Source organism: Pimephales promelas, chromosome 6 (assembly GCF_988280905.1).
Source record: "Pimephales promelas chromosome 6, fPimPro1.hap1.1, whole genome shotgun sequence".
In the NCBI taxonomy this organism is placed as follows: domain Eukaryota; kingdom Metazoa; phylum Chordata; class Actinopteri; order Cypriniformes; family Leuciscidae; genus Pimephales; species Pimephales promelas.
In genome coordinates, this window is record NC_142774.1 from 25,278,294 (window position 1) to 25,305,974 (window position 27,681).

Genomic DNA, 27,681 nt, shown 5'->3' on the forward strand with positions numbered 1-27,681 from the left:
TGACAGACAAGTATTTATATAGTTTATTCTAATGAGTCTTGTTTGACTATAAATTAACCTAAGGCTAAACCAAATTTAGCAGAATATAGAGGAACCTGAAAGTGTACATCCCAACATTTAGTGAGACTGCAGCAGTGTTTTGATGAACAACACATTGGAAACAAGGTGGCTAGTATGAACGCAATGCAACATGGCTTGGTGTTTGATCATTTGTAAATATGATTGGATGACTGAACTGAAAACTGTTGACATGCAGGCAAACAACACATAACAGCCATCTGACCAGGAAGAAGCAATCTAATGCAAAAGAGGAAATAGACCATTTGAATGAGATGTTAAACAGAGTTCACTATGCACCTGAGCAGAGCAGACATGTCTTTCAGAATCCATCCATCATGAAGATGCTCTCACAAGCCCTCAAGCAGTACCGAACATCTTCACTATATAAAACAAAGCAGGAGCAAATCTTTTCTTTATTTTCTCCTCTCCATTATTAGTGCAAAGAGCTCTTTAGAATCTTCTTCGGTGTGAGACCATGACATAAGCATTGGGAATGTTGATCAAAAACGAAGTATTCACCTGTGTTTATTATTTCAATAAATTTGAAACATTTTTTAAATGAAATCCGGTTCAATTTGGTGGGAAAATATAATCCTTGTATTGTTTTCCTACAGTGAAATACATTCTAAAAATTAAAAATGCAGGTCTGAAGAAAGTAAAGAAATATGTGAATCTTCTAAAAATCAGAAGATCAGCTCTACTGTCCAAGGCCTTCAATCTCTTTCTCTAAGCGTAAGTGACAATTTAATGTTAGCAGTCTTTCACTTCCACTATTAAGTCAATACTTTTTTTATTCATCACACTCTTCTTCCTCCTCTTCATCATCATCATCATCAAACTGATCCTTTGAATCCAGATCATCCTCATCTTCAATCTGTAGGAAAAAAAAAAAGTCAAATCAAAAAGGGGCCGTTCACATAGAACAAGCTTTTCCATTCCACTGTGCTACTTCCCGATTGTTTAAAGAGAGTATTCTTTAACCTTTCCACTCGAGTCTCACGTCTTACACAGTATCTTGCACGTGACGTGGCAATCTAAAATGTGGAGCTCAAGTTAAAAGTTCAAATTTAAAAAAAACGCTTCTCTAGACCTTGTGCTTTTTTCCCCACTCCACTGACCTGCGTCTTGTATTTTAAAGAGCCTCTATCATGGATTTTTGAAAATGACTGTTCATGTGGTGTGGAATATAGCTCTAAGGGAATGAAAACATCCTGCAAAGATTTATATCTGAAAGTGCACCGTATTTAAAGTTATTGTCTTTCAAAAGTGAGAGTCGACTCTGAGTCTATGAAATGAATTGTTTTTTTAATGAGTCATTAGCTGTTACATTGTGACGTAGAGAGGTCATTGGCCGCGCCTATTTACTGCGCGCGCAGACGGAAGTGTAAACCTGAAGCAGAGAAAGTCTAAGAAGTCTACACATTCAAATACTTTATCATAGCATCATGTCGAGAAGACGCTGTGTTCTACAATGCAAAGATAGTTCAGCCAATTTGTTTTAATTTACCAGGGACGAGCATGTGAAGAATCAGTGGTTACAGTTCATATTTGCAACGATACCACAACAGTATAGCCCGATTGTGTTCTCATTTTAATGACGAATCGTTCAAAAACATAAATGAATTCAAATGTGGATTCGCAAGAGGTTGTTCCTGAAGGAAGGCTCAGTAACTTACTTACCCAGCGTATATGGATCAGCTTCCTCCTATGAATCACAACCTGTAAGTATTATTAATAATTGTTGCTTTTATGGGTTTTGAACGGTTTTGTAGCGTCGGGGCGCGAGGAGGGAAGTCGCAATAACTATGTGTGTGCGCGCGTGTAAGTTACGCTCAGCACAGCTTCTACGTCTCCAATGTCAATTTTTTTTTTAAATATGTGAAATGTTTGCCGCTGTTATTGGAGTTGTCATAAAGAATAGATCGTCTTGTAGTACTGCAGTGCTTTATCAATACGTTTATGCGTTATGCCAACAAACAATAACTGACTGGGTCTGTCATCTGACCAATAGGGGATTATCACGCTGATACGTAGTACTTCCGGATTCTGTGATCTTTGTGCACTGCCACTTCCGTTGAATCACCGATCTCGCTGGCGAACTGATGAAGGACTACACCAAGTTTATTTATACGGCATCCCTGGTAAATTACTCTGATTCACTAAAGTGCCGGCTGCAAATAAACGTGCTACCTTGTTTTATTTTAAAGTTTTAATCCACTTCTTCCTTATACTCAATTCAGTCGGGAATCCATGAAAACTTCAGTAGGGTTGGCGTTGTTGGTTAGATATACATTGTTGAACTGCGTCGGAAGTGGACATGCACAAAGTTGACAAATCCCGCCCATGAAACCCGGAAGCGTGATAATCCCCTATCACCGCCGATTAGCGTCACGCAAAGGAGTGGTTTGGAAAAACGAGTCGTTGTACGAATCATTTGGGAGTCGGTGAGCAAATCAGTTAAAAATAAATGCATATTATAAGACGAATAAAGTGTTTTTTATCCTTGCATGCATGTTAAACTGTTTTTGGGAACTCCTAAAACAAAAAAAGGAACATTTCAAATGCTATGATAGGGGCTCTTTAATAGCAAAAATGTGTTCTGTGGGAACCGGCCCAAGTACACCACAAAACCACATTTGATGAATACAAAGCTAGTGAAACTATGCTCTGGAGTGCCGTGAGAAATGTACCGTTTCTCCCAAGTCCTTGAGTCTCTGTTTCAGGCTCAGTATCTTCTGGTCCTGGTCGGCGAGTAGCATGAGAAGATCGTCCTGCTCCTTCTTGGACTCCTGCACCTCCTGCTGCAACTTGCTCTTTTCTGCCTGCATGATGGCGGCTGTGCTTGTGGCTGAAGCAAGGTCTTTCTCCATCGATTCTTGACTCTCCTGAAGAGTTTTGACTTCATCCTGAAAGAGTGATAGGGACATAAAAAAAGGAGCAAGAATTAGGTTAAACAGCAAATGAGGTAAAATGCAAATCAGTAAACAAGTAAATGATGTTTGTCTATAGTTAGTCACCTTAAGCTTTTGATTCTCTGCTGTCTGAGCAGAGAGCCTGCTCTCTAACTCTGCAATTTTCTCTGTGTAGAGACTATTTTCTCCTGGAACTGCAGCCTGAAAGAAAGACAGTAATGACCTAAAAAGCCCATTAACTACCATTTAAAAGATATATATTTGAGAGAAATTAAGACTATTTTCAACATTAAAAGTACATCAACAGTAAAGACTTAATTTCATACTAAATATATTACTATTTTAAATAAATGCTGCAAAAATCTTTTGAAAAATATGTTCTCATCAAAGAATCCTGAAAAAAAGTATAAGTTTCCACAAAAACATCAGGCAGTGTTTTCAACACTGATAACAACTATACATGTTTCTTGAAAACAAAATCAGCATATTAAAATGATTTCTGAAGGATCATTGTTAAAACAATATTTATGATATTATTGTAAATAATAACCTTTATGAGGTGTGCACTTTCTAAACTGTGTGGGCTCTGGACTTATCTCGCAGTTGACCTCCACCTTTTCAATTCTGGTAACATTGCGTTATTACCTAACATTTAGAAAATCTATTTTTGCAATTTGAGAATATTTAGAAGATAGAATCATGAATTTTACTCACTCCCCCATTGGATTGACGAATAATAATAATAAAAACCGCCCTGGGTGACTCACTTTGGATCTTGCGATTTTAAGATAGAATTAAGATTGAATTAAGATTGTCACCAAGGTTATTGTGGTCAGGATTGTGCAAAAGGTCAGTGTTAGTTTTTATAATGTATTTGATACATGATTGTGTAATGGACGCTATGTTTTAGGAATGTGTTTTCTTTTTTAGAAAGGCCTGACCAGGGACTGGGGTTGCAAATTAGCCTATTGGCTAGAAACCTTTTATGCAACACATTTACACATTTTGTTATGGCTTTGCCTATTGCAATTATGTATGTAATAATGTGCCCTGTATTGTCCCTGACAAATAAACTAATAAATAAAAAATAAAAATTATGCAACAGACGGTTCAAAGATGGTCTGTGCGGATGCCATCTAAGACTGAGACACTGGACTGTAGTGTCTGTACAATGATCAATGAGTGGACCACACTTACTGTAGTATCAGATCCTCTGAGAAGCTCCTGTCTTTCACTCTGTAATTGTGTTATCTCTGCAGTCTGCCTCTGCAGCTGAGCTTTCAGCAACTCCACCTCCTGCAGCCAAACATAGTGTTCAAAGTGTTTGGTTTAGCAGGTGCAGAATGTTATGTGAGGAAATCTTTAATGAATATAATGAAGAGAAACAATGGCACTTTACCCTTTGTAACACTGTGACCTCTGAAGTTGAGCCCTCTGCTGATGGGACACCCTCAGCTTTCTGTTGGACACAGACCAAATATTTCCAAATATACCAGCACAGTTCTACCAGAATATACCAGAAAAGTCTGTATTCAAATTAATTTGCACCAACAGCTTTGTATTCATCAAATAACAGCTCTTTAAATTGTAATAATAATCCAAAATATTACTGTTACTGTATATATATATATATATATTTTTTTTTTAAAGTCAGCCTTGGTGAGCATGAGAGATTCATTTCAAAAAGCCCAAACTTTTAACCCCAAACTTTTGAATGGTAGTGTAAATTTTACCGTAAAAGGCTAAGATATTAGCATACTAATTAGGGATATATATTAAGGCTGTCAGTTAAACGCGTTATTAACAGCGTTAACGCAAACCCATTTTAACAGCGCCAAATTTTTTATCACGCGATTAACACGTCTTTTTGGCCAAGCAAACTTTGTAGTTTTCTTTCACATGCTTTCACATCTCACATGCAACAGGATGCGGCATGCATTTTTTGTTACTTCGTCGACCAAAGCGCAAACGGACCTAGCTAGACCGCAAACAAAACAACAGGCACGCCGCACACACTTGTTTGGGCTTGCGAGCCGGCCAAATAGTTGGTTAACGTTTCGTTTTTGAGTGAATGACGATTGTTTGACAGCACTAATATATATATACAGTATATATATATATATATATATATATACACACACAGTACAGTACATCAATTTCTCTTGAGTAAAAAAATATCTCTTGACCAATGCTGTAAACCTATTCAGGGAACCCTATCAGATAGTACAATACTATAATACTAAAGGTTAAAATTAACAACTGATTTGTATACAGACATTTAAAATTACACTTAAGTTGCTTTCTATAACAATCATGTTATTTCATATAACAATCTATAACAATTTCTATAACAATCATTCTATGTTAATCACTGTAAAGCTGCTTTGAAACATGATTTGACTTGACAGTGGATAGACTTAGATCTATGTGCATATATTAAATGGTCCTCTCTAGAGTGCATTTCATAATAAAATTTTTACTGGAATTTTTTTCTATAATTTTTTTTTTCTTCTTTCAATTACGGGTTTGGAAGACACGCATTTGAAGTTTATCTGGTTTCAAAATAAAGCGAAACACTGAATGTTTCCTGAAGAACTGAAAAGAAAGCTCTTAAACCTATTGTTGGGCCGGGCCGGGTCATGCAGATAGCAGATTTAAAAAAAAAAAAATCCATCCATTAACTGAATGAATTGAGAATTTCACCTGAACATCAGTAATTTTCATTCAAGCAACTGATTCCTTTAAATGAATGTAAAACTAAATGTATTTTGCAGCAAAGTCATTTACAATGATTTGAGACAAATATAATGTAAATTTTATATAAAACTATGTAAATGGCACTCTGTGTCGCGGCAGGATTTTGAACAAGGTCCTGTGCCGTTGTGTTCGAATTTTAAAGACGTGATGCTGCGCTTCTCGTCCGGTGTGTGACGCTGCGATCTCTTTTAAACTCCTGTTTTGTTTTGAGTCGTAGAACTCCCGCACAGGCGAGCTACAGAGAGGTCAACCAGGTAGCATTTACGTGTCATGTTATCATAACAGTCCTATTCATTTTAAACATTGTGGTTATCGTCAATACCGGTATATTGCCACACTCTAAATTAACACGACGACATTTCATGCTTTGAATATCACGATTATCGTCAACACCGGCATATTGCGACACCCTAGATGGGACTAGCGGTGTTTAGTGAAGTTTTGTTCAAGCATCAACTGAAAAACATCATCATAGACTGAAAGATCGATTCTTGGGTTTTAAGAATCGATATCGTTCGACCAAAATCAACTAAAATCGAAAAATCATTATTGTCAACCCTGCCATTTTTGGCATTTGGAAGAAGTGAACACACACACACACACATACCAGACTGGTTATTAGAGAGTCCTTTTCACCCAGCTGTGTCTGTAGCAGCTGGTTTTGTTTTTGCAGTTCCTCAAGCTGTTCTCTGAGCTGGCTCAGCTCCTCTGGCTGGAGTCCGTTCACATGGGCCGCCTCTGCCTGATTTCCTGTCTGCTGATTGTCTTTACCTACAGAAAAGTCATTTACTATGGATTTCTACTAAAATACTGCAAATACTTCTCAAACAACTGATATCTAGGTGCGTTCACACCATGTCGAAAATGCTGTAACAATTCTGAACAGTAAAAAGCCTTCATGTGCTTGTAGAACTCACTAATCACACATATAAACTCAGAATTTTCTGAGAGCTACGACTTGTACCACGTGACCACTGCAGATTTGGTGTATGACATCAGATCATTTCGACATGGCGTGAAGGCAGCATTTGCTCAGTACCTAGTTTAAGTTTGAGGATGTTGTACTGGTCTTTGTGCTGCTGAATCTGAGACAGCTGCTGTGTCATGGTGCTCTGCATCTTTTCATTCTGGGATGCCAGAAGTGTCACTTGCTCCTTCAGCTCATTTATTTGAGAATCCTGCAATTTAAAGGGGATGAATTATAGGAGAAATAGAAATTTATTTATAATTCAAACATATGCCTATTTTGAAATTATTTCTCTTCCTGTAAGCCTACAGAGGAAAAAGGAAGAGACAACCCACTTTTCTTTGGTCATTTATTAAATATGTTATTCATATGACAATTATTGCCCACATTTCAAACCAAAGTGCATGAGGATTTACTTCTCTGGATTAAGATCCAGTAGGGCTACCTATGGCAGCAATTACAGCTCTAAAAAAACCCCAAAACAAAATCTGTTAGTCTATTCTTCTTGTTAGATTTTTTTTAAGTTACTTTTTTTTTCCACTTTAAGCTTGAAGGTATTCTTTCTCAAAAAAAATAAATAAATAAATAAATAAGATGCTTTGGCTGGGCTACAACATATAAACATTAAAGGGATACTCCACTTTTATTTATTTATTTATTTTTTGGAAATAGGCTCATTTTAGAACTCCCCCAGAGTCAAACAGTTGAGTTTTACCGTTTTCGAATCCATTCAGCCGATTTTCTGATATTTAGAAGAATTTCAGTAACAGAGTTTCTGGTCTCATTGACTTCCATAGTATCCTACTACTATGGAAGTGAATGAGACCAGAAACTGTCTGGTTACTGAAATTCTTCTTATAAAAAAAGTTAATCTTATAAAAATAATAAAATTGTCTCTGTTTTTGGCGTTCTCAGCTGGGGCCTGGGAAAATATTCTTTTTCTTATGACTTTCATATAAAATCGACTGATGAAGAATGTAAACTGTTGTTACCCCATGAATAGCCCAAGGCAAATTAATACTGTTTTATATACACCATATAACTTAACATATCACTAGGATTAGTTTGAAACATTGTATTCTGACAAATGTGAGAATGTGATATAGGTTGATGCAGTATAATATATATATATATATATATATATATTTTTTTTTTTACCTGTTCTCTGATCAACTCTTTGTACTGGGTGACAATGCTGTCATGCTGTTCTAGTGTTTTCTTCACCTCTTCTTCCTTTTTTTCTTCCTCGCTTGACTTAAGCACTGCTTTTGTTATCATTCCTATGAACAACAAAGACCGCAAACATGAAAAATAAAAAAACCATTTACCTGAACCTAAAATGGATCATATGAGCTATCAAATTCACATAGCACTTCTTTAAGGCAGAGAAAAAAAGGATCGTTTAACTCTGAGGAACAGAGGGAGCATGGAAGAAAATAATGAATGAACATATTTTTGGTGCAAAGAATAAATAGTGGACTTCAGAGTAAGAAAAAAAATGCAATAATATTAAAAACACATAGTTTCTTAAAGGGTTAGTTCACCCAAAAATGAAAAATCTGTCAGTATTTACTCACCCTCAAGTTGGTCCAAACCTCTATGTGTTTATTTGTTCTGCTGTACACAAAGGAAGATATTTGGAAGAATGTTTTAATCAAACAGATCTCAATCCCCATTGACTTCCATGGTATGTGTTTTTTCCTACTATGGTAGTCAATGGGGATTGAGATCTGTTTGATTAAAACATTCTTCCAAATATCTTCCTTTGTGTACAGCAGAACAAATAAACACATAGAGGTTTGGAACAACATGAGGGTGAGTAAATACTGACAGAATTTTCATTTTTGGGTGAACCAACCCTTTAAGGATGCAGTTATTACTTCTCATTGTGAGAAATACAAGTTATTAACATCTGTATCCAGTAACTTCTAATCTGAAACATTTTGATCAGGCGATTGCTTTCTATTAAAGCTGAGCCTCGCCAGTAAAAATTAAAACCCTTGTTTTTTTCATTAAGATTATGTACACTACTAGGTGAACCTTTAATGTCGGACAGGACACATTAGACTGGCTATGCACCCCTGGTGGTCTGAGGGACTACATTTCAAAATGTCTGAATCCCATTTACACCTGAATTTATGACCGTGCGTGCACTTGTGACTGGATCACTGACAGATGTTAATAACAAAGGAAAAGAGGTCTTAGTTTGTGTTCATGACTCCAAAACTAACCTTCTAACTCTTTAACAAGTTTGGTGAACTCATGATCAAACAGCATGTGTTCTGGGGTGGAAAAGGCTGGCTGAGGTTTCTGAGCAGCACGGGAATACAGTTCGTGTTTGGTTATAAAGCCCAACTTCTCCACAAAGTTTTCCTTCCCTATGCGCTTCTCAATCAACTGCTTCAGCTTTTCTCTGTGAAGAGGAAAATATATTTTGTGTAACATTGAGAGATAGTGTGTGTTTAATGACTGCAACACTTAACGACGGTACTGGGGGAATTGGTATAAAATGAGCTGTCAATTGTAATATGTTAATTTATGAAATAAAATATATCTTTTCTATTTTAAAGTTGTATTTATTCTTGTGATAGCAAAGTTGAACACATTATAGGAATACTTTTTGTTTTCAATCTGCTTTCTAAAAGCTTCAGCAAAAAAAAAAAAAAAAAAAAAAAGAGAGAGCCTGGATTCTATTATATTCACAAATTGTCAAAACCAACACTTACACGTGTGATGTGTTAATCTATTGAATACAATTTATTTATGTGCACTTTAATTATCAAACAGTTTAGTCGTGGAAAATTTTAAATCAGCTGACAGCTTTAGTTATAAAACCAAGAAATATGAACAAAAGAAAGCATGAGTGGAAATAGAAAATATGCATAAATTAAGAACATACTTGGTGTAATTCTCTAAGCTGTTGTCATTATAGTAGATACAAATCCCCAACAACAGAGCACACAGACCCTGAACCAGTCGCTCATCCTCACCCAGGTTTTCTGAAATTTGACCTGTCAGCTGATCACATAATTTAAGGAAACACAAAACAGTATCTGACAAACAGGTAACTGTACTCAAAATGACATGAGCCATACACACCACAGACAAGTTTACACTTGCTGTACTCTAATCTGAAAATACTGGTAATGTAATGTGGTTGCTGTGATGTAATTTAATGCATACAAAGCTGCGATCAGAACTACCCTTCCATACAGAGTAAAACATAGATAAAATAAAGTCGCTCTGTGAATCATTAACCAAGTTTCAAACTTTTTATCATCACTGTACCAATACAACTAGATTAGTTATACAATGTTTGTGTGTATGTCAACTATATAAATCAGGTATGTGTGTGTATGTATGGATAAAAGGATACAAAGGGAACATTGTCTTGATTGTGCAGGAAGTGCATGACAGCGATAGGACAGTTACTAATCCAGGTGCAGAGCAACATGAGGAGACCGACCTTCGTCTGCACCCTACTGCCCTGAACACAGAAAAAAAACACAATTATACAGTCTTGATCAAACACTCATACTGCCATACACATTTATATTGAGCTAACGTACAACTTTAACATGGAAGAAATGAGCAAATAAATTGATAAAGAAACTACTGCAAGAAACAAGTCATTTAACATTGTAAAATGTACATTTTAAGTCCTTTTAGACAGTATTTCCAAGTTTCTCCAAATCATATTTGCTAATTTCTGCAGAAATACAATAAATAGCACAATTGCAGATGGTTGCTTTCAGTCAGAACTTGTTTTGACCTGTTTTGCTTGCAATCAATCTTATCTGATCTTACATAAGATGTTTGTGACCAAAGGATTTTCCTCTAAATAGTCTACAGATAGTAAATAAAAACTTAACTTAAAAAATGTTTGTTGGCAAATTCTATTCAAAATCTATGAGCGAAAGAAAAACAAATGGTGTGCTATTTGTTAGGACTAGTTTTGATTTCAAATTTGCCCGGTCTTTGTGCTGCTGGATCTGAGACAAAATCTGGCCTAAAAACCAGAGGTAACACTTTAGTTTAGAGTTCAATTTGCACTATTACCTAGGTGCTTATTAGCATGCATATCACTTGGATATTGGCTGTTTATTAGTACTTATGAAGCACAGATCAATGCCTTACTCTGGATGATATTCGACATTCCTTAAGGCTGATTTATACTTCAGCGTTGGACCTACGGCCGAGCTTCTACGCTATATATTACCCGTTGGTTTTCATTTATACTTCTGCGTCATTGTCCGCGTTGACACGCAATTACGCATGCAGAGGGAGCATGTGAAACCCGTGGTTCTAGCAGACCAATCACAGCGCTTGCGGTATGCGTAGAATTGATGCGTTGTTACATTTTTGGGGAGGTGCACGTCAGGGCATGCCCACTACACACAGCCTACGGCGTAGCTACGGCATGAGTTCGACGCAGAAGTATAAATTGGGCTTTAATCCTACCCAATACCTTAACTTAACAACTACCTTACTAACTATTAATAAGCAGTAATTCGGCATTTATAGTTAATACAGTCATAGTTAATAGTTAATAGGAAAAGTTATTTTTTTTAGGATAAAATGCCATCAGGATGATTGCAACAAACACAAAATCTGAAGTCTCAATGTAAAATGTGGTCTAAATACAAAGACAATCTTAATATACTAATTATACTACGCACTATGCATCAACTCTACCATATAGTGTATACATTTTAGAAGTTTTTAATTACATTTTTTTTTCAAATATACATGATGTGTTGCTATTAGTACTTGTACTAGCCTCTCCACTTCTTGAAGAAAGTTAACCACTGACTGCATAGTGTTTAAAATGCCACACTTTGTATTTTCGAAGAGCTACAACAGCCAAGTACTCGCAGCACACTACATGACACTATTTTTCAGCGTAAACAGTGTGAACAACGCTTGTGTAACTTACACTCCCTTCAAAAGTATGTTTTAAAAAGAAGTAGTATGTTATGCTCATGAAGGCTGCCTTTAATAACAGTGATATTGTAAAATATTACAATTTAAAACATTGCAGCTGTTCTGCATATTTTTTGTCAGAACCATGATACTTATTTTATTTTATTAAGAACAGCAATTATTTGACTTTGAAACTTTTATAACATCATAAAAGTCTTTACTGCCATTACTGATCAATTGGAATGCATCCTTGATTAATGAAAGTATTACTTTCTATCAAAAAAAGTTCACTTCTGAAAGGTATTCTATATTACAAAGTGGTTATAATATGGCGTTCAAAAGGGACTATGAAAGTTTCCATTCAAACACTATGGAGAGGGTTTTATTTAACAACATCAGCGTCTGTAAGGGCTAGCTTATATTAACTGTTAGTTTTAGGGGTTAAAAAAAGGCATATTGGAAATTTAAAAGTAACTTTTCAAGAAGATAACTAACATGTGCATAAAAAACAATTTGCAAAAAGCAAAACAGGAAAGTACTGGGCAGCAGAAAAAGCAATCAGGAATAGTTCTGAGAAGAGATGCACCGTTGTATCGGATGATTTATCATCAATTTAAAACAATCTGCATGTCGGCTGTAGAAAGAGTTCGATATAACAAACAGATGGCTTATTAATTACGTTGTATATTGTCTGTTGCATAATCATTTTTTCTTTGGGTAAAATAATTAAATACTTGCCAAAACAAAATGAAATCTGTATAAAATACAGCAGGGGTTGACAATAAGGACTGCCATCAGGCCAGTGCTGCATCTTCATGAAAATGTATCCTTTCCACATGCTTTTGAGCCTTGCAAATTTAAATATTCAAGTGCAAGATGATGCCAAAGAGAACTCAATTCTACTTAATGTTTGAGAAGTTTTGTGTGCGCATACATCCAAAGCACGTGCTGGGAAAGCTGATCTTATACTTCATCGAGTTCTCTTTCACTTCTTCGAATTCACACTAAATGCCTGTCTTGGCGAGTATCCTAGAACCTAGTCGGTTCTGTCTAAAACGCTTGAGTACCAGTATATTGGATCTGTGCAGCTCTTAGACAGCAGCATAGCAGGAATATTAGGCTGCTTTGAGTTAACTCTTTCACCACCAGCATTTTTTTTAAACAAAGTTGCCAGCTACACCAACATTCTGTTCTGTTGTATTTATGCACTGATGTTGGCATGTTTATTGTTAAATGGATTCAATCCACGTTCAAAAGAAATTATTTTACGTAATAATAAACTATCTAGTAAATCTTAATGTAATATCTTAGTGGTGAATACTGTATCGGAATTGGCCAATAGTTGTTTGTTAAAATCAGTATCGGCCAAAAGTAAAATAAAACATTTTATCGGTGCATCTCTAGTTGAGTGAATATTTAGTCATAAACTCATTGGACTTAGCAGCCACCTGAAAGGGGTGAATAACAGTAACAGATTTCACATAGTCCGAAACTTCTGTCTCTTCCAGAATAAGCCCGAAAGACCATAGCATGCAGCCAGCAGTTGAAAATCAAACGGTCAAAGCCAGGGCTGCCAGGGTCAGTAAGGGAACACAACAAACAGGGCAGACACAGCAAACAGAAGGAACACAAAACACCTAATGAACCCCCATTGTGGAAATGAGGCCAAGCCACACCATCACATTAAATTGTCCACGCTCAGATACTCACCCTCCGGTCAAGCTTATCACCCTGCAAAAACCACATCACAGTTCACTTTGATATTCAGTGACAACCACAAGCTACCATTCCCATACGAGTTCAGAGTGTCCCAAATCTTGGGAAACCTAGCCTAGAACTGTTGAAAAAACAGCTTAGACTAGACTAGAACTTTTAAGATGGACGAGGCTGGTTTATGCTGGTTTGGTGCTGGTATAGTGGGTGGAAAGCCATGCTGCTGGTTGAAAAATTTGGTCTTGATGTTTAGCCTGAGAATAATCTAGCAAATCAACACCCCATGGAGTAGATCAGCAACTAGGGGTGTGTGATATTGACTGAAAATGATATCTAAATCTGAACATTTTCTGCCTCTCTTTATGACTGATTCATTGAGTCATTCGTTCGTTTGTCGATTCGGAAAGGAAAAAAAGCTCATTTATTTAGGAACAAAACACCACTGTGTATAGCTCGGAGACACACCAGTTCAAGAAAAAGAACAAAACGGACAATATGGTGTCTAAAATATAACTTAATTTTTTAAATATAGTGATAATGATTTTATACTTACTTGTATGATATTGGTTAATTATATCATACCTATCGCACACCCCTACCAGCAGCCAAAACACAACATATCCTCGTCTTTTAAACAGACAGTGTCCAAAAAGACAGATATGGTAGAATTACTGAGGCAAAACAATAAAAACTCTGAAAAGTTTAATAGCACTGACTATCATTAATGACCCCAATTAAACCCAAAATGTTGATTAAACACACATTATAAGTTTGAGAATGGGTACCTGGGACAGGATGTTGGTGCACTGCTGCAGAAGGGAAACGGGTGGCTTGCCCAGACTGGTGGCCAACTGTACCCGCAGTAGCTGCTCTTTCTGGGTGAGGTTATCCTGCAGCGCATGAGCCAGAGCCACAGCGGCACACCAGTTTGACAGAGAGTCTGCTGAGAACAGACCTCCACATAACAGCTGTCCCGCTGAGATAGAGTTAGCTGAGAGACAGTGAGACGAGAAAACAATATTAAAGTATAATCTGTCGATTACTTTACCGATTCATTAATCATTAAACATTATTTTAAACAATATTATTCCTTATCCTGCCCAATGCTGTCCTCCAAAAAATGTGTAATATAAAGCCTATGAAACCATATACAGTATAGTGAATGTCTTTATGTGGGCTAGGCTGTACATTATAAGCAAAAAACTACATTTTAAACCTAAAAACAACTGATTGCTTAGTATTTTAAAGACAAAATTTAAAAAAAGGCACAAAATATTAACTACGAGGAACACATTCACTTGTATGACCATAGGATATCACTAATGGGCTATTCAACATTAGTGCCTTTACTGTTACTGTTCTCATAAATATGATTACTTGTGTTAGATGTATATTTTTAAAGCCACACCTAATTTCTAACATTTTCTCTTTTTAGTAAAATGTATATTTTAGTCAGAATTATTGCGCTCCTATTCTACTTTGCTCCATCCGTTTGATGTGTACGTTCATTGAAGTCTGTGATGTTTAACAATGCTTGTTGTCAGAATATACAAAATGGAAATACTTGCTGGAACTTCTAACATTTACAGATGAGGATATAACCATAAAATGTAAGTTATGCGCTGAGGAAATGTGCTGTGCCAAAGGCATTAAACACTAACAGATGCAACAAATCAATAATCAAATTAGTTACCCTACTCAGATGTCCAAAGTGCTGGTGCGTAAATATATGGCAAAAAATATGTATGAAAAATAATAATCATAATAATGTGCCTAGGTAACACAAAGTGCCTTCGTTTTATTCGAATTATGACACTGCGTCACAATTTCTGGACAGAAAAATTGTCTTCCGGCTGTCACCATGTATAAAATAAGTGCAACTGAAGTCATATGATCCATGAAGAGTCTGCACCAACCAGTGGCATAACTAAGCGACTAGTCTGGGCAACCCTTACCATCTATAGTGGAGGGCAGCAGTGTGGCTACAATCTCCCCTTGTCCTTTATGGTTCTTGTACAGGAAGCATTGGAAGCAGTAAAGTACAGCACAGCGGAGAACAAACGGCTGTCTCTCATTCACCATTGACATTAGAAGAACCACAATTGCAGGCCTGAAGAAAACAGCCAACAACTTCACATTCTCAACTCTTTACCAGAAAATACTTAGATTGTTTCAAAAACAGTACAAAGGACAAAGCAGACCTGGGTGGATTGGAGGGTGCGTTAACAGAGGCGAAGTAGTCCTGATTCACTTCAGATCCACGTATGACCTCAGACACAGTATTGATGGTCTGTACATGAAAGACAAATAGAAAAAAAAGTTCAAACATTTCAGTGGTACATTAAAAACCGTTAAAAAAACGGTATAATATAAGAAACCGTATAACATAAGAAACATTATGCAATTCCGTGCAATTTCTTTTTGTTCAAAGCAGATTGTTAGACCTGAATGCTGCACCGGTAGAGTAGTAATGGAATAGTAATGACACATGTATCATTGTGTCAAGTGGCTTGAACAATTGAGAGCACATTTTGGACATTTTGCTTCTGTTCATCATTGTCTATTGTATGGATCTGTGCAATATAATAATTTTTGATGATCAATCACAATGCTGTTGTGAACGATTCTGCATTGATGCATAAAAACTAGGGCTGGGTATTGAGACAAATTTCACAATTCGATTCGATTTCGATTACGATTCGATATCGATTATTTTGGATATCAGTTACAATAAATGGCAATTTTTCTCAAGGGAATCAAATCTCTTAAATGCTGTAAACTATGGTCTATATATATAGTCTAGTTGTAGCCTACTAGGCTTCATTAGCCTAATATGAAGGTAATAATTAACTGTTTTGTAGCTATACAAACACTTAAATTACTTTTTTATTTATTTTTATAATAAGAAGATTATATGAAATATAAACATTTAAATGGTGGCTGTCATAAAAACTTGCCAGATTTATTCAAATATGCATTAAATATTGAAGAATACTAACGAGTGTGGACTAACGAGTTTATGTGGGTTTTCTGAGGTAAATGTGACGATACATGACATTGATTACAAGCTGTTTAACTGACGTCTTTCCACGGTTGAAACGCAGATTGAGCGAATCAATGTGACATGATAGGGATTTAGATAAGTTGTACTCTATCTTTTAACACACTCTCAGATGCTCGTTCATGTTTATTTCGCGCTGTGACTGGTATTATTAAGCCGGAAGAGAGATCAGCACTGCTGCTTCTCTAGAGCGATCTCACGCCACAGCGCCAAAACGCTATTTATGTTTTTGAATTTCTAAAGAAAATGGACGTAATTTGAAAATCGAGACTTTGTTTCATATCAATAGTAAAAAAGGACAAAGATTATTGCGATTTTTTTGGATGCGCGCAGCCGCGATACAATGTCTCATTCATAAAATGAAACAGGATGACTAATCGATTCTTGAGATTTAAGAATCGATATCGGTTTGTAAAAATGAGAATCGATTAATATCGAGAAATCGATATTTATTACCCAGCCCTAATAAAAACAAATCGATTTTAAAAAGTGGGATTAAATAGGCCTTGTACAAAGTATAATGTAATGTTTTATTGTAAATAAAGTAGTCTATTATGGGCTATATTAATAAAAATGTTGCGTATGTCCTTTGTAAGTAAGGCACTTGTGTCTGATGTTTCGGTTTACACAAAAAAATATATATATATGCATGAATGAGAAAATAAAATGCAGGACGTGCTTATTACTAAAAGAGTTATTAAAGGAGAACTCCGGTGCAAAATGAACCTTTACACATTGTTACCTAGTCAAACGTTATCTGAGATTTGTTTTCATGATTGCCGAATGTAAATATTTTTATTTCTAAAAACAGTTTAGCCTATAATGCTAGTATAACGCTAATATATAGGGCATAGAGTAATGACAAATAAAAATCGCTTGTTATTACCACTAACAAGGCTCAAAATAGCCCCACACCAACACGACAGCATAATAAGGGTCTCTACATTCAAACCGAAGCATTGAGAACTTTGTCAGTGTCCATACAGTTTAATAAGAAGATATTTTATACATACAGTCAACTTCGTGAATACAGGAAGAAGCCATCTTTGAAAAATAGTCTCTACCAGTCGATCAACGAACGCCGACAGAGAAAACAAGCATGCATTCGGAAATTGTTAATAAATAATGTGCCAATGTGACTCATGTAAACAGGCAGATCGGAATTTCTGAGGTGAAGTATCCGCAGTTTAATGACGAGAGCAACTGCGACGCACATCTGCAAAGGGACGGATGGCCCGGCGAAACGTGTGTCGTCGTAGGAAAGGAATGTGGACAAACGTTGACACAACATATCAAAGGTTGGCTTAAAATTTGGGACCCACTACTTCTCGTTAAAGCCCGTCACAATATGCTCCCACCAGTCCTGATCTCTCTTGCCAAGATCTCTCTTGCACAAAATAACTGAAGCATATGCACAGGCTACAATGATGGCACTTTTCACCCTCCTCTACCTCAAAATTATGGTGATGTTTGGCGAACTTCGCATATATCGCAGAGCTAGCACCAGTGTTGGGGAGTAGTTAACTACAAGTAGCGACGCTACTAACTTAACTACATTTTTCAGTAGCTTGGCAGTAGCTCAGTTGCTTTTTAAACAGTGTAGCTTTTCCAGTAGCTAACTACTTTTTGCAGCAAGTAGCGGTGTAGCACGAGCTAAAGCTACATTGCGTTTGTCGAGCCTGCGCGAATCAGCGCAAGGATTTTCTTCTTCTTGTTAGATTACAAACTCATTTTTTGCCATTACCGCCACCTTTTGTTTAATCACACATCTTGCGGCTAACGGTTCACTGACGCACATAAGTGGGTTGACACACCCATATTATGATTATCCATGATGGAGCAAGACGTCCTTATTTGTCCAAGTTCATTTGGTATTTTTGAGAAAATGTTCTACATGCGATTTACGTTGGATGTCGGAAATTTTGGAAGTTTTACCTTATGTTTAGTGAAAGGTAAAACTTCCGAAATCTCTGTGTAAACAATGCGTGACGTAGATGCGCGAGAGATCACTTTGGTGTAACATCTGGAGACGGTTCAGTTGGACATCTGATTCAGATCAGTTCGACGGCTGTTAACAAGAGGTAAAAACTATATAAATACTGTTCGTTTTCTCACACAAACCGCTCGTTTCATGTCTTAGGCCACCAGTGTGTACTTACATTCACGAGTCATTAAATCATGTTTAATTTTGAGTTCTCTGTGCATGCTCTTTGAGGTGAACTGAGGGAGGACCCCCTTAACCTGATAGACAACAGTTTGACCAAAAAATGTCAAAATTGAAAATGCTGTGGAAACAAAGACACCTACATCTTGGATGCCCTTGAGGTAAGCTAAAAACATATCAAAAATTAATTTCAAAGTGAACTATCCCTTTCAAATACGATTCTGAGAATAATCTGACCTCTGTGAGGATGTCTGCAGGAACACCTGTGGCCATGAGGATGGTGCACAGCTGCTGGAGGAGACCACACTGGAACATGGCTTTCTGACAGCTGGCAGTAGCCCCTGGAGAGTTCACTGGAGAAACCATCACTCGCACCAGCTACAGAGACAAAACACAACTAGAGATTTTAACTCGGCACATAAACAAAACAATACTCACCGACTTGCTTCTATAATGTTGTAAAAAGAGGAGAAGGGGAAGAAGAAGTTGTAGTAGTAGAGGAAGAAGAGGAGGTGTTTACAGCAAGGTCTCATTTATTAACATTAGTTCAAAAATGAGCAAAAATCTAGTTAAATCTATTTTTCATTGTTTGTTCATGTTAGTGCATTAACAAATACAACTTTGGATTTTAATAATGCATTTGTAAATGGTGAAATTACCATTGACTAAGATTAATAAATGCTGTAGAAGTATTGTTAATTGTTAGATCATAATATTAACTAATATAGTTAAGTAATGTTAAATTAAATCTTATTGCAAAGTAGTACCAATAATATTTAACCAATCATTTAATCTTTATAAAAACATCCAATTTACTGTGGATTACATGTTAAATGATTCTTCATTTCAGACCTGCAGCATTAGATGGAGGTTGGTGACCTTCTGCGCTGACCAGCCAGAGTTGTCATCCCCAACCTCAAACCACGGCTTCATCTTTTGTATATAAGAGCCTTCTTTAAAGAAATTCTGGTTGGAGCTATTGTTTTTCAGGAGGTTGAGCAACAATAGGAGACAGTCCTCCACCACAATACCTGTGAGGTCAATAAGGAGCTTAATGCACAATTTTGCCACCTTTGAAAATTCATGAGTGTCCTTCTCCATTTTAAATTAAATGGGATTGTTAACTGCATACCTCCATCACTAGAACCTTCCTCTGTGATAATATCAAGAAGTCTCTCAAATGCATTTTCAAAGGCCACAATTTTCTGAATTGCTGCATTGCCTTTGGTGAGCTGCTGCAGCAGTAGGAGACCCTTAATGGAAAAAGGTCAACTTGATTAATTTAATTTCAACAGAGACTTCCCGTATGAACACTCATGGTAATGTAGAGCATTAACACTTACATCATTACGGATAACTTCTCTGGAGTCAGCTAGGAGATCCATTAATCTGGACACTCCTGCAGAGTAAGAAAAAAAACTAGATATCAATAAAATAATCCAAACAGCTTTAAAGAATGATAGTGCTTAATGTGGAGCTGAAGTCCCCAGGTAGCACAGATTTCGACCTAAGTGACAGTGGATACCACATTTAACTTGACACAAATGAATAAAAGTGAATGAGGAATAGAAATACAGTGGTCACATAACACTGAAAACATGCCTTTCCATTTGCGATGGTAAAGCTTCATTTTCAGCAGCCATTACTCTAGTATTCAGTGTCACATAATTCTTCAGAAATCATTTTAATATTGGTGATTTGTGATTTGGTGGTCAAGACATTTTTCTATCAATGTTGAAAACATTTGTGCTGATTCATATTTTGTGGAAACTGATGGTTAAGAGAACTGAAGTTCAAACTGAGCATCAGAATGGGAAAGAAAGGTGATTTAAGTTACTTTGATTGTGGCAGGGTTATTGGTGCCAGATGGGCTGGTCTGAGTATTTCAGAAACCGATGATCTACAGGGATTTTCATGCACAACCATCTCTAGGGCTTACAAATAATTGTCCAGAAAAGAGAAAATATCCAGTGAGCAGCAGTTCTTTGGGAGAAAATGCCTTGTAAATGCCAGAAGTCAGAGGGGAATGACCAGACTGGCTCAAGAAAAGCAACAGTAACTCAATCACTCGTTACAGAAGAGGATTTCTGAACGCACAAAACGTCAAATCTTGAAGCAGATGGGCTACAGCGGAAGATCACACTGGGTGCCACTCCTGTCAGCTAACAGGAAACTGAGGCTACAACTTGCACAGACTTACCAAAATTGGACGCAAGAAGACTGGAAATATGTTACCTGGTCTGATGCAGAAATTAGAAATGAGTAGACACTAATTTCCATTTCTGCTGTGACATTCAGAATTAAGTGTAAATAACATGAAAGCATGGATACCTCCTGCCTTGTATCAACGTTTCAGGCAGCTGGTGGTGTAATGGTGTGGAGGATATTTTCTTGGCACACATTGGGCCCCTTAGTATCAACTGAGCATTGCTTAAACACCACAGCCAAACTGAGTAATGCTGCTGAGTCTGACCATGCTCAACATTTATGACCACATCTTCTGATGCCTACTTTCAGCAGGAAAACATGCCACAAATCTCAAATCATCTCAAACTGGTTTCTTCAACATTACAATGAGCTCGCAATACTCAAAGGGCCTCCAAATTAAGTCACAAGATCTCAATCCAATAGACTAGAGCATCTTTGGTATGTGGTGGAACAGGAGATTTGCATTATGGATGTGCAACCAACAAATTTGAAGCAACTGCATGATGTCAATATGGACCAAAATCTCTGAGGAATCTCTTAGCACCTTGTTGAATCTATGCCACAAAGAATTAAGGCAGTTCTGAAGGCAAAAGGGGGTCCAACCCAGTACTAGCCATACGGTTTAATATACTGTATATGTAGCACTTACATGACATGGCTGTCACTCTGAGTCTGGACATACTCCAATCAAGTACAAATGAAAGTCTTTAACCACTAAAACCTACCCTCAAACCACATATTTACTTGTATGGCTGCTTTGATTTTTGGGAGTGGCACATACTCAGGAATTAAATGAACAAAAGGGAACAGCAGTTTTGCCATGCCACTCACATTCAGTATATATTGGGTGTTATATTTAAAGCAAGCAGTGCAACATCAGCAGATCCCAAAAATTGTATTGACCCTCAATGTTGCTGGTGAAATTACCTGCTTAACTCAACCCGAGCAGCTGAGTCTTCAATCATTTTCATATTTTTCTACTCTATTCTATTTTTTAATCAACAAAAAAATAAAAAATAAACCTTGCAACATGTACTCTGGTAGAACTTGCATTTTGTTGCCCTATTGGAGGCTTGATTGCTCTCTTCATTTGTAAGTCGCTTTAGAAAAAGGCGTCTGCTAAAATAAATGTTTAAATGTAAAATACTTTGGTTGTAAAACCCCTTTTGGTATCAGGAGATCGATTTTTTACCAAAAATGAAATTTCTGTCCTCATTATTCTGTCAGAATAAAGAAAGCCATATAGGAATGACTTTGGAATAACGTGAGGGTGAGTAAATGACGACAGAATTTAAACTTTTGAGTGAAGTGAATTTATGTGGGGCTTTTTGTTTCAGAATTTTTATTCATAACTGAGACCAGTTTAAATTTAAGGAGAATGTGTAAGTCATCATTTTTAATTGTGTTAGTCAATTTGTACACATTTGTGTCATATGAGTCAAAAGATTCTGAAATTAGCTATTTTTTTTATTATTTTTTTTAGATATCTCAGCTTGTTAAAAAGCAAATAAAATTAGCAAAATGTGTAAAATAATACATAACAGGGTAGATAAAAAAACATCTGACAACCAAACAATCTGTACTGGCAAATAGTTCTAAACTATAAAGCCCCTTTCACACAGCGCGTTAATCCCGGGAAATTGCCAGGAAATTGCCAGAACGCCTTTTGTGTGAACGCAAACACGACCCGGGATTGATACTGGCATCGATGCCAGTTTGGGGACCGAATAACATTGCCGGAATCAGTCCCGGAACGTGCACTGTGTGAACAAAAGCCAGGACCAATGCCGTAAGGGCTGTCATAGTGACTCTGTTGCTCTTAGAAGAAGGTTTGTGTTTGTCATCAACAAAGAAAGGACGAACAAATGTCTGCAAACTTGAAAGAAGCAGAGACCAGGAGCTCCTCACTATCCGCGCTGAAGCTGAGATCGTTCACCAGCTTTGTGGAGCGGTATGCGCGTGTACATGTTTGACACGTCCGTTACACGTCTCATCCTAATGTCATGCGTCTTTCCGGGATATTTACAGGTTATGTGTGAACGCACTCACAGATCCTGTCAAATCACTGGCAGTGTGAATTAACCAAAATCCAACAATCCCGGGACAAATGCCGGGGCATATTATCTGTCTATTTTCCAGAATCTCTGTGTGAAAGTGGCTTAAGATAATAATTACAAGAGCAAAATACATTTGACTCACCCATTGGGCTGACCAGGATGATGCCTTGGACCTGAGGACACTGGTTTTTCAAAAGTGCAGTTAGGAGCTTAACACCTGGCCAGCGGACATGAAAGTCAAACTCCTACAGCATGGAAAACAGTCAAACAACATCAGGAATAGACATCCAAAAATGTGAAAAAGACAGTATAGTACAGTATAAAGAAAGTATAGTTGGCAGTTTAAGCTTACCTCCAACAGCGTGAGGAGCAGAGTGACATTTTCTGGTTCCTGGACAAACTTGTCAGTGAACTGAGCTCCCAAATCATCCTCCTGCTTTTGCTGGTTCTCCTCTGAAAGAGAAAATGTGATGCAGAGAAACCTGTTCTTTATCGTCTTTACTTTTACTTTCACTATTATTTTATAATGCAGGGAAAACAGAAAAAGGGGAGATATATAGAACGATATGGAAAGTATTATACTAAGAAGAAGAAAAATAAACTTTTGTGCTAAATCTGATCACACCATAAAATTGCAAAGAGCCAGAAAATGAACTATTTTCAGTACACAAGTTATCAAGCCTCCAGACGGAAGAGCAGTGGAATGTGTCTGCTGACAAGAACTCTATTAATACAAAGAGGGACAGAAAAAAGCACATCAACCCACAGGTTAGGACAATGGACAGTAGAAAGGGTGAAAAGCAGAAAAATAAATAAATAAACAAACAAACAAACAAAAGAAGAACAAACAAAACCCCACACCAGTTAAAACTTAACCTCTCCCACACAGAGTAAACTTTTTTGTTTTACACTAAATATTATTAATACTAGGACAATTCTCAGTTCTATTCGGACAAGACTTAAGCCTTAAAGGACACCAAAAAACAGTTTGACGAGTGCAGTTATCTTTCCTTTTTTTCAAAGGGACATTTTATTTTTATTACATGGTGTCTTTATTAAAAATAAATAACTTAAGCATAACCTAAAAAAACTGTTAACTAAAAAAAAACCTAAAATAAGTACACTATAAAACTAATTATTATTCAGAAATTATTATTAACAGTTTAAATTATTATTGTTTATTAGTACACAATGTTAATTCTCTTTCATAAAAATCAATGAAGATTATAATTAATATATAGCTCAACTTTGATTGACCTAGTGTGCAAACATAATGACCAACTGTCAGTAAACAGAAATTAGGCATTGATAAAAAATAAAAAGGTTTTAGATAATTTTCTTATCTACCGACCAGCAGCACAATCTGCACAGGTGTTATTATTTCAACTGGATTTGGGTTCTTTCATTTATACAAATCTTGCCATTTGGACATCTAAACAACATTATAACACTTGAGACTGTTCAAAAACAGACTTTTCTTAATTTAACAGAACTCTTGTGAGAAGAACAAAACTGCTAGTGTCATTATGCCGTAATACAAGCATCTAAAATTTGCTGCTTTATGGAATTAAGAAAATGATTTAGGTCCAGATCACTGTAAAATGTCTCAAACGCAGTGGATATATTCTACAGGGATTTTCAAAGCATGGATGGGCTAGTGGTTAGACAGCATCATGCACAAAAAAGTGCTTTACCTTCAGATTCATCTGGTGGATTAAACATGGAAAGAAAAAGGAGGAGGATCAGATATACAATATTTCCCAGCTCATCAAACAAACTGCAAGAAGGAGTCTAGGAACAGACTGAATTAAGGTTTGTAAGAACAATTTAAAGAAAAGTATTCATTTGGGATCAAAGAATAAGACATGAATCAGCCCAAGACGCTTATGGACATTGAAACAATTAAAATCCCAACATGATCATATCTGAACCAGAATAAATCAAGAATATAACCTTAACATACCTGGTTCTTCCTCTTCATCATTGCAAACAATATTGTACAAAGTGTCCAAAGCATAACCTAGGATTTCAGTGTCTGACCTGTTAAAAAAAGAGAATTTAAAGTTTAAACCCAAAGCCCTTTCACCTAATATCAACAAAACACAACAAGAACCATCTTTATGGTAAATGTAATATTCTTTTGACCAAATTGTGAAACATACCGGTCAGTCTGTAGTATACGAACCAAATGGTCCATCGCCATATTTCCAACCTCCACACGGTATTTCTGTAATTCAAAATCTACTTGACACATGTTCAACAAACAACTGAGTAATGTATAGGGTATATTTTCAATCAAAAATATAAAACAACCTTTAAATTTAACTTCTGGCACAAAAGTGAAATTCCTGCAACATTAGCTGCACCAAACGGAACTGCATAATGACTGTTTCTGAACACTCCCACCAATGTTATTTCAAATCAGTTTATGATGGCTTACTTATCAGGATAGGAGGAATTATTTTCACTTTAAAAAAAAAAAACACACCTCAACACTTTCAAGGCATGTTTTTAACAGTGAAACGAACACAGCATGTACTGGATTCCTTCTGTTTTGATATTCTATTTACTGTAATATCACCTATGCATTATAAACCGTGCCAAAAATGTACAGGCTTTTGATAAAATGTGCAATATTCCAAAAAATAACACCTGTTCACCATATCACTGTGCAACTCCCCGTAGAGGATTGTTATTTTAGTTGCATAGTAACATTCTGTAGGGACTAGGCTATATCTAGAAGACTGGTGCCGCTTAATGCATTTGCTTAAAGTCCGCAGAAGTCAATTAATTTTTAAAACTCATTTTTGATCACCATTATTACATATTTAAACATTTTTCCTGTAAAAAAAATCTCTTTATGCCCTAAAATCTTGCCTTCAGACAGCTAACTTCTAACAATCAGCATCCTTTGAAGAACTCAAAAAGTAGAAAGGTATTCATCATAATGTCGTAATCTTCATCATACACCTGCTGTATTCCTAAATCTACCCCATTTTTTTTATAGCAACAACAGAATAAATATCGAGATAACCTGGCTTCTCTTGAGACTCCCTATGCTTCACGGCATAGTAAAGATATGCTAAAGCCTGACGGCACGTTGACCTGATTGGTTACAAAGTAGTTTGTGAAGTCAGAAACACCAGCGATTTCAAACTGACTTTAGACCACTGCAGTTTTAAGGAGAAAATACTCAGCAAGGGATACAATTATTGACTACAGGAGGATCTTAAGCAAACACGTTAAGTGGCATATTGACTTGTGCATTTGCACATGGTTTGTCTTAAAGCATATTAAAAACACCACATAGACATATAAACAACATTATTAATAACTTGATTTTCACCACAGGAGGTCTTTAAGAAAAATCTTTATGTAGAAATATATTAGAATAAAAAGATAAGTTAAAAATTCCTATGCCGATAAAGAGGTTGTTGAGCACCGTGGCAAACAACGGCTTTTATCTGTTTATCTATTGCTCAATTACATCAAGCTTCAATATTATTGAATACTGTCAGTCAAAAGTACGGAGTCTATAAGAATGTTTGCAAAAGAAAACTTATGCTCACCAAGGCTCAAAAATACACTAAAAACAGTAATATTATGCAATATTATTAGAATTTAAAAACGGTTTTCTCTTTGAAAATTTAATTTATTCCAGCGATGGCAAAGCTGAAATCAAAAGCAGCCATTACACCTGTTTTCAAAAATCCTTCAGAAATCATTTTAATATGATGATTTGATGCTCTAGTAACATTTATAATTATCAAATGTGATACATTTTAAAATCAGGATGCTTTGATGAATAGAAAGTTTCTATTTTATTTGACAGAAATCATTTATTGAGACTATTTATCAATGTATGCATGTATCCTTGCTGAATAAAAGCATTCTTCATTTCTGTCCTTACTGACCCCAAACTTTTAAATGGCAGTGTATATTTACAACAGCTTAATAACAAAAAAACAACACACAAGCATTATTTGATATAGTCACCTTGGACAGAGATTTGAGGGCACGGACAGCATCTCTTCGATCCTCTAACAGGGTGGATGAAGCCACACGGTCACACAACTTCTGAATCTGAACACACACAATAAGTTGGCAAATGCCTCGTCACAGTGAAGTTACATTATCCCTACAGAAAATTTAGTTGGGAACATCACAATGGTAAAAATAACACTTTGCAAAGACTATAGCCAGGTAACAAACCAAACATCATATACAGTGTAATTGAACATATTTCACATCAAGGTTCAAGTATAAACACTGTCTGATTTGGAAGTGCCATTTAGAAATGTTTTGTTACACTGGTTAATAGGCTATACATCCAACGTTAATCATATTCATATTTCTGTGCACAGTAACGTTATATAAACTAACGTTACTGATCCGAAAGCATTATCTAACGTGTGTCATTGACTTGATAGGCAGTTGGTTTTAGCTGCTTATAAACTGAATTCATTTATTTAGTCTCAAATATATTTATTTGTTTTTGCAGTAATTAAACTCACTGTTTCTGCTCCAGTCGGCTGTGGGCCTGTTGGTTGCCCCCCCATTACTCCCCTGAGGAAATTCATCTTTCTATCTGTCCACTGTAGTAATGTTTTAGACGCTGGTCTACAGACAGATTAAGTAAACGTCAGTTAAACGTGAGATTCCAAAGGACAGGCAGAAAGTAAATGTCATTAAAATCAGCAGCTGCCTGATGTTGATCTCTCAACACACCAGCACCCAGCCCGGAACTGACTACGACGCGCATGCGTAGAGACGTGGCGATACGTGGCTGACCACAGCGTCAGTGACGGTCTCTTAAAGAGACAGTTAAGTCAAACACGGTTGACTCTAATCTATTCTGT

The 27,681-nt window shown here is 36.4% G+C and overlaps 1 protein-coding gene across 3 annotated transcripts; it reads right to left on the minus strand.

Annotated features, from left to right (window-relative positions):
- Positions 1-27,569, minus strand: uso1 (USO1 vesicle transport factor). Of its 3 annotated transcripts, XM_039694411.2 has the most exons (26): positions 27,337-27,569; positions 26,819-26,905; positions 24,985-25,049; positions 24,786-24,862; positions 24,517-24,528; positions 23,175-23,275; positions 22,965-23,067; positions 19,901-19,956; positions 19,690-19,810; positions 19,410-19,588; positions 18,795-18,935; positions 15,534-15,622; positions 15,288-15,442; positions 14,118-14,323; positions 13,330-13,350; positions 10,073-10,183; positions 9,596-9,714; positions 8,928-9,109; positions 7,855-7,976; positions 6,769-6,907; positions 6,337-6,500; positions 4,372-4,431; positions 4,170-4,268; positions 3,078-3,173; positions 2,751-2,966; positions 1-934 (listed from the first exon to the last, which is right to left on the minus strand). In XM_039694411.2, exons 1-26 carry the CDS (start codon positions 27,400-27,402, stop codon positions 851-853), a joined length of 2,871 nt encoding a protein of 956 aa, XP_039550345.2. In that variant the 5' UTR covers positions 27,403-27,569; the 3' UTR covers positions 1-850. The 3 variants fall into 3 exon arrangements, with proteins under 3 accessions (XP_039550345.2, XP_039550364.2, XP_039550355.2); XM_039694430.2 differs by lacking the exon at positions 13,330-13,350; XM_039694421.2 differs by lacking the exon at positions 24,517-24,528 and having other exon boundaries at positions 27,337-27,550.
- Between the last annotated feature and the right edge of the window lie 112 nt (positions 27,570-27,681).